The sequence below is a fragment of the Primulina huaijiensis genome, unplaced genomic scaffold (genome assembly GCF_012295235.1).
Source record: "Primulina huaijiensis isolate GDHJ02 unplaced genomic scaffold, ASM1229523v2 scaffold3501, whole genome shotgun sequence".
NCBI lineage: Eukaryota > Viridiplantae > Streptophyta > Magnoliopsida > Lamiales > Gesneriaceae > Primulina > Primulina huaijiensis.
In genome coordinates, this window is record NW_027358157.1 from 72,175 (window position 1) to 87,548 (window position 15,374).

Consider the following 15,374-nt stretch of genomic DNA (forward strand, 5'->3'; position numbering starts at 1 on the left):
GATTATGTCCTGAATCACAAAGAGTTGTGAACCCACGGCTAGCTGTATCCCTGAACCATTGAGGGTCACACAAGTACTGGATTGTTTGTTCCCGTTGAGAGAATAAATTCAAGAAGTTGAATTTATATTATATAGTAAATTCAAGGAGTTGAATTTATGATAATTAAATTTTGAGAGAATAAATTCAAGTAGTTGAATTTATAAAATTTGAGAATTTGATTTATTAAACTCAAATGTTGGGTTTATTAAATATTAAATTTTGGAAGTGATAAAAATTCAATGAGTTGAATTTATAATTTAAATAATAAATTCAAATGTTGAATTTATAATGTATTTAATTTATTAAGCTCAAAAGTTGAGTTTATTAATTAATAAATTAAATAAGGTGGGTATGTTTAATGGGCTTGTAAGAGTACAAGTCCATCATAATAAATAATTAAAGTTTTAATAGGCTTTGATTAAATTAATTAAACTAGTTGGACTAGCCCAATTAATTAAATCAAGCCCATTAATGTTAATTATGTCATTAGGTTATTATTTAATTATAAATAACACATGTTAATTAAAACCCTACCCTACCACAACATTTTTCTTTCGAGACTTTCAATTTCAAAAGGAAAAATTGGCCACTACTTTTTTGAAGGAAAATTTGAGCCATCTCTCAATCAATTTCTCTCCTACGCAAAACTTCTTCCATATTTTCTAGTGCAAATTGGAAGAGGAATAAACCATCCAGTCGTGAACTTGATAGGAGGAATTAAACGAAAAAAGTTCGTAGGGAATCAACAAGAGCTAATCCGTTTATACCGGATCAGTTGGAGTCCAGTGATTTAATTTACAAAGGTATAATTTTTAAACATCCTATGCATGTTTAATTCCTGAAAACCATACGAGTGTCCAAAAGAATTATTTTGTTTTCAAAATAAAATAAAGATTTTAAACTTCCGCTGCGTTTGGGCACGTAGAAAACAGAGATCCAACAATCTCATGAGTCAATCCTATGAATCAGCATAGTAAACATTGACGAGTTACCTATTGTAACTGGGAATATGCATCGCAAGATTGAGATTTTAGTTACATGGGCTGATTTCATTTTTATACAACGTTGGCTCCTCCATCCCCATTGAGCCAACAAGCTGGTCGGTACCCAAAAAGTGCATTTTTATCCTTGCACAAGAGAAAACTACTTGAAAACCGACATCGAACCCTAACTTCAAGAACACAGCAATCTCCATCATCACAGTATAACGACATATACATGTGATATTTCCACTCCAAATTTTTCTAAACAAAAGAGCCATCGTGCATGAATAGAAACTAACCAAAATTCGGCCATTTCACTTGAAGGTATTTGCTTCGATAAGGATTCATAGAATATCCTCAATGGTTCTCTCTGTCAACAAGAAGCAGCAAAATCGAGAAAAGTAAGGACTAGTTGTGGCATAATTCGTGATACAAAAGACCAAATAGCTGATACAGAACCTCTTCAGGAACATCAAATTTCTGCCCTGGCAAGGAATAAACTTTCTTCACCCTGGTTTTGGTCACTATTTTCGTAACAGTTTTTGATTGACGCGAAGTTTTGCTTATCTTCACTTGCTCGTGCCACGTTGAAATTCAACAGGAGAAAAAATAAGAATGTGCAAAATAAACACTTGACAATAATCAACACCTGATGCATCCACCGGGGGCATATTAGCAGAGAGTAGTTCAAAAATTATAACCCGGAGCAACCAATTCCAATATTAAACAATTCCATTTCTAACAAAAACTAGAACGCGTGTTGGCTAAATTTGGAAAATAACATAATCGACGCAGATAATAAAAAGATTAGGTCTTGAAGGCTTTACAAGCTCAAATAAAAAGTCTTTAATTTTGTAAACCATAAGCTTCATCAAATCAAAATACATCCGCAGCAACGAAATGATATAAAGCACAAAGATTTCAAATTCAATGGTAAAAAAGCAGCAATTACTGAAAATGGGCACCTCACAGCAAAAGGGAGAACACAAACTAAAATTCAATCCACGAAAGCACCAACCAATCTTTCAAGATTTCAGGTAACAACAGTACAGATAATAACAAACCCAAATCGGAAGGAAAAAAATTAGTCCTTACATTTAATGGGCACCTCAGCTTTGGCTTCTATTGATAAAAAGATAGCAAAAGAGGAACAAAACTGAAAAATATAACGAAAAAGGAACTAGTTTGGAAATCAATACATACGACCTTGGATGCATTATTAGTGGATCTGTGCTTGGCATGAGCAGATTGCTTGATTGTGATCTCAGAAACTTTCTTCTTTGATTCAATAATCTTGGATTTTAACGAAGATGGTGATGGCCCATCTCCTATTCCGGGCTTCACTTTGACCAAATTGCTTGATTTTGTATCAGCGGCCATAGATTTTGTTCTGGGTTTAATCCTCAAATCCTGTAAAACCCGTCTCTTTTTTATCTGATAAATCCGTATTTTCTAGTCAGGATTGCCCCTTTTTCAGGAAAAAAGATTGGACAGATGGAAAAGAGACAAGTTGGTGGAAGAGTGACTTGAGGATATTTTTACTGTGACATCTCATCTCACGAGGTTTTAATTTTGAAGACGTAATGCCGATAATTAAACATATCTAATATATTAATAAGAAGCACTATTGTATATGAGTTAGTCATATTAGCAGGATTTAATTAATATGAATGCAACACTTTATTTTATTTTGAGAGGTCTGTTTACAAATTGTTTTTCGGTATCATTTCATATATATAATCTAATATGCTTATAAAATCATGAGATAAAATTGAACCCATATATTCGTTTTCACTAAGGAATGGTTGTAAATCAGCCATCGATTATTTTTCGAATTACATTTTTTATAAATAAGGGGTGAAATAGAAAATTTGTCGGTATTGAGAGTTCATCGTTGTCACATTCATTTTGTGATTGTACGTAGTGAAAGTTATTAATTTCCTATTTTCGAATTTATACGTCGGCAATCATAGTAAAATAAAGTGATATAAATACAGGATAATAGATATTCCACAACATGTAAAAGAATTAAACTGATTTGAAAAGACAACACAGAAATATCGAATATAGAAGAGAAGTTAGAGTGATTAACAGTCTGTTAGTAGAGAACAAGTAATTATAAGTATTATTTCAACAATCATTTGTAATCTAGAGCTCTTTTTCAGGCCTGAGAGTATTACAGTAAACTTACGGGCTGATTTTTCAATAGGTGTGGCCATTTCATGAAATTTCATATCTATTGTTTTAAAAAAAGTAACTTTAACACAACACCGCCCCACAAGCACATTATCAGGGAACAGGTCCAGGAAACGAGATAAACATCAAGCAAATAAGCACTTACAGATTTGCAAGTGAATCATTTAAACGGAATGAATTCGAGCCATGCCTTGATAAGCAAACAGTTGCAGTTGTTTCAAACAATGGCTATAATCACAAAGCCTTAAGCTCTCTTGCTGGAGAAAAGTGCCATCACCCAATAGAAGTAAACGAATGCAAAATATACTTGAACAGAGTACCTTGCATTGCTTCATTTCTTCAAATAGTGAAACCATTTTCTATTTGACATATCATGAGAGATGGTAACTATTACTTTGAATTCTGATCCAGGAGCAAATTTTGGCAGGACCTCAAGATTGATCAAAGAAAATCAATGAATGTATCAATTTATAAATTATTGGTTGGGCACATTCCGTCATATTTATAAGCAATTGCCAATGAAATCATTAGGATTGAATCTTGTTTTGTGGTGAACCATACTTCTGCATATCAAATCATATGTCATATACATAAGGAAATCTAGAAAGAGACTTTTCCCTGTGATTTCCGTTGTATGATTAGCATCATCTTGCAGATCCTGATATGCTTTGTCCAATATCGTACATGTCATTTCGTCAAACTCAAAGGAAATCTCGATCAACTTTTGTCCCCACATCACAGTCCTCTGTGGTAGCCCTTGCTTGCGTAGATTAGACAATAGTAAGTTAACGGTTACCAAATCTGGAACAAAGGCCATCTTGAGCAATTTTCCTGTCAGGATCACTGCACGATCCAGTACATCATAACAGATTCCATTCATTAGAGTGTTGTAGGTAACGGTATCTGGAATTATTCCATCAGAAATAAGCTCATCAAGCATCAATACAGCTTGATTCATTCTGCGGCTTCTGCAGAAAGCATGAATCTGTATGTTATAGGTTGTAATATCTGGTTTCCATCCAGTAGAATACAACCTATTCGCTACATTTTTCGCATTTAACATGTCAAACTCCTTGCAGTATCCGCTGATCAAAGTGTTGTAAGTCACAATATCTGGGACTAATCCACGTTTGTACATTGCCATGTAGGTGTGCATGGCTGACATCATTCTTCTCTGTTTGCAGAACCCATTCATGATAATGTTGAAGGTGATTACATCAGGTAACAGGCCTGTACATCTCATCTGCCTTTCCAACTTCAATGCTTCATTAAGTATTCCATTGCTACAAAGGCCATAAATTAAGGAATTGTAAACAAAATTGTTAGGTACAAGTCCTTTTCCAGTCATTTTCAATAATATATCATAGGCTTCTTCAACAAAACCAGACTTAGAAAGTCCATCGATAAAGGTAGAAAAAGCAACAGCATCAGGAGCCACTCCCAGTATTTCCATTTCTTCCCACAGCCTCCGAGCTCCCACCATGTCCCCATTTTTAAAATATCCATCTAGAATCACTGTAAAAGCCACTTTATTGACCGGATAACCCTTCTCTATCATCTTATACATAAGATCTTGGGCTTCCTGGAGCCTTCTCACTTTTGATAAACCTAGGAGCAATGAAGTATACGTGGAAGCTGAAGGAGTTAGACCATATGTCACGATCATCTTATAGACTTCAAAAGCTTTGTCCAATAATCCTACTTTTCCATAAGCAACAATGATAGAATTAAATGCCATTACACTAAGAGGAATCCCTTTCTCCAAAGCGTTCTCCAATAATTCCAATGCTTGATCTAGTTTTGTAGCCCAACATAGTCCTGCAATAGACACATCAATCAATGAACAATCTGGAACCACTCCCATCATTGAAAAGTCCTTCAGAATTCTGTCCCCATCCTCCTCCTTTCCATACTTGTAATGCCCTGAAACTAAAATATTAAAAGTGATAATATCAGGGGCCACCTCCTTGGTCCTCATGTCTTCATAAAGCATATATGCCTGACTAATTTCTCTTGTCTTAACATAACCATCCATCAAAGAATTGTACAATGCAGTGGTTGGGAACACACCCATGTCCAGCATCCCATCAAATATTTTTCTTGCTTCTGCAACGTTACCCTCCTTGCAGAAGGCATTAATAACTGTCCCACACGTTGCACTACTTGGGTAGCAACCACTTTCAATCATCAAATACACCAAAGAAAGCGCATCCAAACTTTTGCCCCCGACACAGTAAGCATTGATCAAAATATTATATGTATACACATCTGGCTCACAGCCAAACTTCCTCATCAATTGTAGTAAACTTTCTCCAACCCTAACAAACCCTCTTCTACAAAAGCCAAGAATTGCCGCATTGAAAACATAAATTGAGGGTCGAGGTCCTTTATGGATCATACAGCTCAACAACTTCCACACACTACCATAATCACCAATTCTCAGCAACAACTTTATTAGCTCGCATACTGCTGATAAACTCGGTTTACAACCAACCTCCCAAATCCTATACAAAACCTCCAACGCACAGTATCCCATCCCCACGTGGGTAAAAGAGCGCATAAATGAATCAAGAATAAAAAAATCTGATTCACTCTTATAGTGCTGTCTCCACACAACCTCATAACTCCTAACTTTCCCTATTGTCCTAATCACCCATGTCAGCACATCTTGAGCCAGAATTCTAAGGTATTCATTCACTAATAAATGCACAGCAATACAACATTGTTGAACTATGATTTCCGAAGTGTCTTGAAATACAACTTTGAAAAACGCAACCCCCACCTCCCTATTTATAAGCAGTTTCATTATTTTCACAAGGATAAAAGGGCAGAAACCGCAAGAAAATTCCTGTAAAAGATACCCTTTTCGCTGTTTGATAATTCTTGAAATTCCAACGGTGAGTTTACGCCTCTCGTTGGAATTAATCGGAATGTTGAACGAGCTGCAACAACCCCTGAAAGGCGAAAATTGCAGAAGAAAATCGAATTTTGGACCAACATAACGTAATGTTGAGCTGTTAGAATGATCAATTTGAATGGAATAATAGTTTCTTAGCTTATAGAAACGAAGAGAGAGGAAGTGTGTAAAAGCTTGTGAGCTGAGGGAGAGAGAAAGCGGCCAAGAGTACCGAACCTTGCGATTTCTATGCACAAGGCGCAAAGTATCAATCATTCAGAAGTTCGCCGCAGAACTCGCCGGCGATCGATCTCCAGAGAACGGTGTCGGAGAAGGAGGGTTTTAGCTTATGGGCTTTACAGCTGCCTTTTGGCACCGTTGATTAAACACTAAAATAAAGTGGGCGAACTTGGTAAAGTAAGACAATGACATGGGCTGATTTATTGGGCCTAATTTATATGGTCCAAGTAGGAAATGTCGGACTTGTGAGATCTGGTTTATTCTCGGCCCTAAGAATTTACCACCTATGCACCACCACATGCTTTATCTGATGGAATTTCAGAGCTCTTAGTAAAAAAAAAAAAAAAAAAAAAAAAAAAAANCGGGCTATCGTTCTGGCCCGAAACCCGATAAACTTATATGGGTATCCATCAAACCCTAGCTAAACCCTACTCCCAGATCAAACAACATTTTCTTGATAACATCGAGACATGGATTTAGAGCGAGAAGGTGGACGTGGAGCCAACCAATTGAGACCACTGGATTGTTCTCGCAACGTTCTAAATCGAGCTCATGGTTCTGGTAGCTGTTCTCATGGTACAATGCCTATTCAGGACCCACCCTACTCCTGCCTCCCTAATTTCAAGTTCTTTTGCACTTAATGGGTTCACTTGCAATTCTGTAACTGATACATTGTTTGATGCGTATTTCGTTATCTAGACCTGTTCCCTCTTAATGTGTGTTTTTTTTTTTTTTGGGGTTGGGGGGGTGGGTTGTTAAAGTTAAAAAAAATTTTTGAATCAATTTGTATGAAATTTCATGGAAGGATCATACCTACCGGCATCCACTCGTGGACCCGATGAATGTTTCCGTTGCTTGTGAAATAATATAATAAAGTAGTTTTAATGGTTTTGAGCAAACGCTGTCCTGTACTTGATTTATTTGTTGACTGGGGAAAATGGTTGTTGAAATGTTACGAGTCGTGCCTCCTTGGTCACTAAGTGTTGACTGCATTATTGATATTATGGTTCTTTTTATCACTGAGTATTAAGGTTTTTGGTTGTCCTAGGGGAAACCAGAGTTCTTGCTGCTGTTTATGGGCCAAAAGCTGGGACGAAAAAGAACGAGAATCCAGAAAAAGCATGTCTTGAGGTCATTTGGAAGCCTAAAATTGGGCAGATTGGTGAGCTACTTCTAGTATTTTCCTCAAAGTTGGCATTGGTTTTCTGGTTAGGATAACTATGTGGTTGGCAAAGGAACATAGTTTAAGAAGCTGGCATTACTTACTAAATGTTAAATAAGCTGCAGAACCTGATATACTATAGTTTCCAACTTTCAATGTTCAAGTTTAATAAGAACATCTATTTTCCAGGAAAAGCAGATAAGGAGTTTGAGATGATACTGAAAAGAACATTGCAAAATATTTGCCTTTTGACTGCTCACCCGAATACCACAACCTCAATTATAATTCAGGTGAGGGCATATGGTCAGTGAAGTAAAAAAGTGGCTTGTCCAATCTCCTTCCTAATGAAGTTCTGAAATATCGGCGTCTTAATCAAATTTTACCTTGATTTAGTGCTATTCCATCTCAACACAGTTGACTTTCCTATAATTGATAAATTCTGATCGCATGATTAAGAAGTAGGTAATTTTATTGGAAATATATTCGTTAATTAACCGGTTACAGTTTTGTGATTAATTTGAGAGGACTAGTTTTTTGACGGGCAAATTCTGGCCTCATTGAGCTAACAAATGTTCTGTCTAAGATTCTGATGCTCTTAAGCCGTTATGACTCTATACATGAGTGGATTAGCAGGGGGTTTAGCAGAATACAATGACCAGGTGAATGGAGATAGCTAAACTGGGTAGAAAACAACACATTTTAGGCCGATTCAGTCCATAATTTGTTTTAGTGCCAAAAGCATCTCTCTTTCATGTGAATTTCTAGTCTGCTACAGTATTTATTTTTGCTCTACGTGCATTATCAGTTTATCATCAAACTTATTGCGTGGATTACCCATCTAACAGGTTGTCCATGATGATGGTTCAGTATCCTTTTTTTTATCATTCTTCTTTTTATATGCAATATCAAAACAGTGAATTGGATTGTGAATCTGCCCTTTTGCTCCACCGGATGAATTTTACTGTATTTTCTGGGTATGTTAGGGGAACCTGCTTTCCCCCTTTGTTCTTGGTTTGAAGCTATGTTTTTCAGGTTTCAGATGGTTTTTCTTTCTTTTCTTCATAAAAAAATTTGATCATACCATTCCGTAGAGATATTGCCCTTCACTCTGTTACTTCTTCCGAGCTCATTTGATAGGGTAGAAATGGGCAATTATCTAATTCTAGCATCGGACAGAAATTATGCAATCTTTTAGCAACAACAATATGATGTGTATTTCTTTCCTGTTTTCTCCAAACTTAGAAATGGGCAATTATCTAACTCTAGCATCGGAGAGAAATTATGCAATCTTTTAGCAACAACAATATGACTTGTATTTCTTTCCTGTTTTCTCCAAACTTCCTTAACTAAGCTCTTGCAAGCTTCTTCCGTGTGCTATACATGCAGCATGCGCTGCCCTTGTAGATGCTGGAATCCCTTTGAAGTATCTTGCTGGTAATCCAATACATGCCTTTCCTTCATCTTTGTGCTCTGATCTAATCCAGCCTTTCTAAATTATATGAATTACTAACGGTTAACCATTAAGTGTTGCAGTTGCCATTTGTTGTTGTCTGGTGGAAAATGGGCGTATTATTTTGGACCCTAACAAGATAGAAGAGCAGGTATTTCAGCGGTACCTTTTTTTAACGAAATTTTCTGAAAATGGAATTTGCAAATTACTGCAATGGGAATCACGTGACTTGTGTTGGTGCTTGTATCTTATGAACTTTCTGTGATCGATATTAAATCTAAAATGACCATAGTTCAATGTTCATTATCTATGTGTGTTTATTACTTACTGCTGGTCTCCTCGAGCATCTTTTTTGGTTTTATATGGCAGAGAATGAAGGCATTAGTACATCTGGTTTTCCCTAGCCCGGTTCAATCAGTGCTGCCTGAAGGATCAAAGGAAGATGGGATTATTACATCTCTTTCACATGGTGTGATGACAGGTGGTTGTTTTTACCATTCATTCGAGTAATAGGAATGATATCATGCATCTCTACTCGCTGATTTTCATTTCTTTTTCATGTGTCTTATTATTACAGTTGATGATTACTTTCAATGTGTAAAACACGGTCGAGCCGCTGTCGCACCGCTGTCTAATATTCTTAAAAAGAAATTACAGTCACAATCACCTAGTAACCAATCCGTTGCTGGTTGAGGTCACATCTAAATGTTATTGTATTGCCTCTGCTTCTCTAATTCTCTGGAGCCCAGATGTTCTGTTATACGCTTTAAGGAAATATAACTTTTAGTGCATAATTTTAGAAGCTTTGGTTTCACTCTTTATCGTGTTAAATTAAATTATTATCTGCTATTAGATTGTGAGCATTTTGGGATATTAGGAAAACACACGTGCAATGCACGTGGGAGCATTGTGATTGGAAAAAAATAAGTTAAATAAAATAGAAAATTCACTGTATTCAACATTTTGGCAATTCATTGATTAGGTATTAACTTTGAAAATAAACATATATATTTTTTCAAATATTTTATTTCAGAATTTTAACTACTTCAATATAATTTGACTTCTTTGATTCGACATAGCTATACATAATATCCATTTCTTTATGTTTCTTGGACCTTCCTTCATCCAGGGGAAAACATTAATTTCTCTTTTGATTAATCTCATTACCTCTCGTTTTTTCATTGTTAATTGATAACATCCATAATGCATTGATGAAACTCAATCTAATTTCTGCTTGATTTCTTTTATATTAATCTAATTGAGTTGTTGCAAGTGGAACTCTATCAGAAAATTCAGATTCTTTTCCGATTGAGTTGTATATATAGATTAAGAAAAATGTGTAAAAGATCTATTTTTCTTTATTATTTTATGAGTCACTTCCTTGTAAAAACAAATGTTGATGGAATGTGGTCTTTTATTTGTCATTATATTTATAGGAATAGTATAGCATTTTGGCAACAAAAAAAAAAGTATTTATTCTATACAATAGATAAACAAGATTTTATACATATACTTCTAAATATTGATTAATTTACCATTTTTTAGGCATCATATCCAAAACAAAATAAAATTAAGCAAAAATTATTATACTCCTACAAATATTTGAACATAAATAAAGAAATGTCTACAACTAATGCAACATACATGAAGCTGCACAACTATAAATGCAATTAACCAAACTATCCTAGAACTAGAAAAACAATGAATTAAAATATCCTAACCAAACTATCCGGAAAAGACGCTAATGTCCCTACGTGAATTTGGACAAATCTAGGAAAATTAAGACAATTAACAATTCAAACGTTAGGCAAACTCATATTAATTGGGGTTAATAGTCCTATTCCTTAAGTAAACACAGCCTAATAATATTAAACTAGATTAGATATTATTAGATTAGGTAATTAGGTATTAATTAGATTAGACTGGCACCAATGCAAGTGGCCGGTTTGATGAGTTTGAATATCTCATTAGTAAATTAGTTCTTCGTATCACATTCCCAAAATTCTATTTCATTTCTCCATTATGTCCAAATGCTCGTAAAAGCTTTTTAAAAATATAAATTAACAGACACAATCAAGCCAAAGCCATTCATCTACATCTAATTTGTTCGATGACGCATTTTAGAACGTTCTTCGTAGAAATCCAAAAATGACTCAATAAATTTTATTGGCTAAAAGTCTATATATATTATATATCACGTAAAAACATTTTAATTGTTTTTTGATTTATTTTGTGTAACGTGAATTGAATTCACCAAATTAGAGTATTAATTAAAACAGTTTGTAGCAGCAAGCATGGGGCTGCAATTTTGAACTTTTTTAAATAAAAAGTATATGTATAATTAATTTAAGATTTATTTAATTTATTGAATGACATCTCTAGTTGATTATATTATTCTTGGTGTTGTTGAAACAAGAAAATATTACATTTTGGTAGTAATGTAATTGATTAGTATCACATGCATAATGGTACTAACCTCGGGTCATAAGTTTTGACGGCCAAACTGCAATAAATTTAAGTACTGGTCTAGCATTGTTTATTTCAAAGTAGCCAATTCGAGGGAAGAAGCCAACCAGAACAAACAAATAATGAAAATGATGCTCTAATCTGTTTCTCTAATTTACAACTTGTGTGATATTTTTGTGTGCTTCGCAAACAAGTGAATCCAATTTTGATTCTTTCTTGCTTGACCTTATCGAGTTCATCATAAATCCAAGGCATATTTCGTATTTTTAAAGAGAACACACACTTTTTTGATACAATAGAACTAACATTTATTTAAATAGAGCTCTTTCAATGTGTTTCGTCCGTCTATTCCAACCTCCATAAATGCTCAACGTATTTGACCAGCAACCACACCCACCATTCACATTATTTTGCTAGACATATAAGTGAGTAATATTGGGTACCGATAGTCAAAGAAAAACATGATGACTTACACTCGGTCTTTCCAATCTACCGTCTGCACACAGAGATCAACTCCTTCATCTCACAGATTCGGCTCATTCGAACTCCCAATCCCATCTGTTTTCAAGGTACGTATATCGTGTCATGTTTTGCTCCATAATTTGAAGCGAACACAGAAATTAATGACTTTGATTCACACACACACACACACACACAGAGATGTGAATATTTGACACAGTCATTGTGGATTTGGTGACCTCTGCAGCCGTTGCTGAGAGATTTCAAGGACAATATCTCAGTCGGAATAAGGGATGTCCCGAAAATAATTAAAGAGGCTCCTGTTAGATTGTTAGACTCTTTTGTTGATCTGGTTTTTGACTTTGTTGATCAGCCATGGCTCCCTTCTCAGGTACATACTTAATTTTCAAGAACCGGCAGAGTTGATTTATAAGTTTATTTCTTATACTGAATACTGATTATATATTTATATACGCCAATTATATATACAAGAGCAACTTTGCCCCCGTAGAAGAAATAGAAGAAGCTGTTAATCTGATCTATGTCCAAGGAAGTATACCAGATGGTTTTCCAGAGGGCGTTTACATAAGAAACGGTACTCGTAGTCATGTAGATGCATATATATCGGTCACATTGCTTGATTTTCTTTTAAACTGAAATATTAGTAAATTTTCAGGATCCAACCCTTTATTTGGAGAATCTCAATCTGCAGTATCCGTGTTTGGAAAAACAAGTAGTGTGTGGGTTGAAGGAGAAGGAATGCTTCATGCTTTGTATTTCAATAAAGATCGCACCGCTGAACATGATGGCGGCGGCTGGAAGATAATTTACAATAACAGATACGTCGAGACGTCCACTTTTAAAATCGAAAAAGAGAGGAATAAGCCATGCTTTCTACCAGCTGTGGAAGGGAATCCATCTGCTGTTCTATCAAGTTTCATTCTTAATCTGGTAGACTATGGACTAGTATTTGCATGTGCAGAAAATTTACTGATCGGAGAAATGAGTCAAACTTTTGATATGTTGCAGCTAAGATATGGCATGCCAAACAAGATCATGAGCAATACCAGTATAATTGAGCATGCAGGAAAATTTTACTCCATTGCTGAGAATTATGTGCCTCAAGAAATTGATATCAAAACGCTCGAAACTTTAGGCGACTGGGACGTTAATGGAGCTTGGACCCGCCCATTCACAAGTCATCCGAAGGTACATATTAACCAGCCTGGCTCATGCAAATAAGACTGGACGATGAAATAATGGATCATTTTTATAAGGACTATTCTTTTTTATATTCTCTTGCATGTGAATTTACGACGTACTGCATTCTATATGTATATTAAAGTATGTTGCAAATATTTATATATATGAGGTTTATGTTTGAGGAACACAGAAAGCTCCAGGAACAGGTGAGCTTGTTACAATGGGAGCTGATGCCAAAAAACCTTATTTTGAACTAGGTGTCATCTCAGGTACATTAAATAAATACAAATTAATGTCGAAACATATATCTATATATGTTACTCATAAATTCTATTAAGACATTTGGTCCTATTGATTAATATGTAAAATATTCTCTTCTTGGTCTAAGCCGACGGGTCACGACAAATACACAAGGTGGATCTCAAATTCAACCGAAGTATCCTTATCCATGATATAGGGGTTACGAGAAGGTGATCGTCTATCTCATGTTTTTGCATGCACGAGTTTTGTTGTAATCGAATTTTATGCAACATTTACGTACTTAAATCATCTCGAATCTCTCTGTTGCTTCCCAAAATAGTCTTGAATATGCTAATGTTGCTGCAGGCTGCATGGTGATAAAAACATTTACATGCATGGTGAAAAATAATGCATGCATATAAATATATAATTAATTTCATGCATGTTCTCAGGTACAATGTGATATTGGATTTTCCACTGATTGTAGACTTGAATCGGGTTCTACGAGGAGGCTCGTAAGTTTTACTGACATTGTAATTTTTTTAGACAATACATAATAATTTTACATATAGGTTGAATTTATATATAAATAATAATTTCAAGAAATATTTATTTAAAATTATAGGTTGATAAAGTATGAGAAAGAAGGATATTCAAGAATAGGAATATTGCCTCGTTATGGTGATGCCGATTCAGTCAAATGGTTCCAAGTTGAACCAAATAGCTCATTTCATGTGATCAACTGTTACGAGATCGGCGATGATGAGGTAAAATTTTTTATTTTTTTTATACAATATGGGGCTAGAGGATTTATTTAACTATTGACTAGACATCTCACGCAGTCTTGGACTGATTATATATTTATCTCGTGAAAAATGTTATAGTTTAAGGTTTTGCAGGTTGTGGTGATGTCTTGTAGAGCACGAGAATCAATCATTCCAGGGCCCGATTTAGGGAGGAACAAATTGGAATGGTTCTCAAAGGGATTCAAGCACGTCGACTTGGTGGAAGAAGAAGACGACGATGAAGGGAAACTCTTCTCCCGGGCTTATGAATGGAGATTGAACATGAAAACAGGAGAGGTTACCAGACAAGGACACCTCACCGGAACCGAATTCGCCATCGATTTTCCGATAATAAACCCTAATTTTACGGGCGTTAAGAATAGATTCGCTTACGCACAGATTGTCGATTCTACAGCAAGCTCCGAAGCAGGAATGGCAAAATATTCAGGCCTGGCAAAACTTTATCTCGACGAGAGATCAAAAGTTGAAGTTTACAAGGTAATTTATAGTAAACAAATTAATAATGCATGTTTTCTTGTATAATATATATCATTCGTTTTTTTGTTTCATTTAACGTATAACTATATAAAAAAATTATAGTGAAAAATAATTATGTCATCTATATATTGATCAGAGTGAGGAGAATCAAAGCGCAGAAAATTTGGTAAAAATTGAATATCATATGTTTCCGAAGAGTACATATTGTTCAGGGTCTGCTTTTGTTGCTAAATCTGGATCCACTGAAGAAGATGAGGGGTGGATCATCACTTTCGTGCATAATGAAGATACAAATAAATCTGAGGTACTGTTTATTCATTTATTTATTTTTAAAATTAATATTTCTGATCATGATCAGGAATCCACAATATTTATATGTTTATTTCAAACACANAGTTTAATCAATGTTTGTTTTAATAAAAAAAATATATCGATGTTTTTTTAAAATTAATTTTGCAGGTGTATATTGTGGACGCAAAACAATTTTCAAGAGAGCCCGCGGCCAAAATTCCATTACCAAGTAGAGTGCCCTATGGATTTCACGGATATTTTGCATCGTCGGGATAACATTACTGATGTGGAGGAAATTTTAATATTCGATATATCCGATATAAGAGTGCGGTGTAGGACCCATTGATGAGCATAATTTTTAGTTTTTTTATTGCCTATAAAAACAAATAATAATAAATTAATGTAAGTGGTTTAAATGTATATTACGTATAGCTGAGAAAGTAAAATGATGCAATTGAAAGTATA

The 15,374-nt window shown here is 34.9% G+C and overlaps 4 protein-coding genes across 6 annotated transcripts in view; 2 read left to right on the forward strand and 2 right to left on the reverse strand.

Moving 5' to 3' along the window:
• LOC140968312 (uncharacterized) overlaps nt 1–2,571 on the reverse strand; it is an 11,695-nt gene extending 9,124 nt beyond the window's left edge. The window contains exons 1-3 of the mRNA XM_073429235.1: nt 2,227–2,571; nt 1,483–1,590; nt 1,323–1,393 (exon numbers count right to left, since the gene is read on the reverse strand). Of these exons, the coding sequence (XP_073285336.1) occupies nt 1,323–1,393; nt 1,483–1,590; nt 2,227–2,403 (356 nt within the window). The 5' untranslated portion in view covers nt 2,404–2,571. The remainder of the gene's footprint in view (nt 1–1,322; nt 1,394–1,482; nt 1,591–2,226) is intronic.
• A 604-nt stretch (nt 2,572–3,175) lies between these two features.
• On the reverse strand, nt 3,176–6,635 carry LOC140968291 (uncharacterized). 2 transcript variants are annotated; one of them, XM_073429203.1, is made up of 2 exons: nt 6,353–6,633; nt 3,178–6,173 (listed from the first exon to the last, which is right to left on the reverse strand). In XM_073429203.1, the coding sequence occupies exon 2, from the start codon at nt 6,023–6,025 to the stop codon at nt 3,722–3,724; it is 2,304 nt and encodes a 767-aa protein (XP_073285304.1). In that variant the 5' UTR covers nt 6,026–6,173; nt 6,353–6,633; the 3' UTR covers nt 3,178–3,721. The 2 variants fall into 2 exon arrangements, with proteins under 2 accessions (XP_073285303.1, XP_073285304.1); XM_073429202.1 differs by having other exon boundaries at nt 3,176–6,635.
• A 65-nt stretch (nt 6,636–6,700) lies between these two features.
• On the forward strand, nt 6,701–9,786 carry LOC140968293 (exosome complex exonuclease RRP46 homolog). The gene is made up of 8 exons (XM_073429204.1): nt 6,701–6,931; nt 7,404–7,517; nt 7,707–7,807; nt 8,363–8,383; nt 8,879–8,951; nt 9,051–9,118; nt 9,337–9,448; nt 9,545–9,786. The coding sequence occupies exons 1-8, from the start codon at nt 6,826–6,828 to the stop codon at nt 9,658–9,660; spliced, it is 711 nt and encodes a 236-aa protein (XP_073285305.1). The 5' UTR covers nt 6,701–6,825; the 3' UTR covers nt 9,661–9,786.
• Nucleotides 9,787–11,782: 1,996 nt separating this feature from the next.
• On the forward strand, nt 11,783–15,312 carry LOC140968281 (carotenoid 9,10(9',10')-cleavage dioxygenase 1-like). Of its 2 annotated transcripts, none has more exons than XM_073429192.1 (12): nt 11,783–12,002; nt 12,140–12,283; nt 12,385–12,487; nt 12,569–12,843; nt 12,922–13,101; nt 13,286–13,364; nt 13,484–13,565; nt 13,788–13,850; nt 13,961–14,102; nt 14,235–14,618; nt 14,755–14,922; nt 15,078–15,312. In XM_073429192.1, exons 1-12 carry the CDS (start codon nt 11,895–11,897, stop codon nt 15,183–15,185), a joined length of 1,836 nt encoding a protein of 611 aa, XP_073285293.1. In that variant the 5' UTR covers nt 11,783–11,894; the 3' UTR covers nt 15,186–15,312. The 2 variants fall into 2 exon arrangements, with proteins under 2 accessions (XP_073285293.1, XP_073285294.1); XM_073429193.1 differs by having other exon boundaries at nt 12,605–12,843.
• Nucleotides 15,313–15,374: the final 62 nt, after the last annotated feature.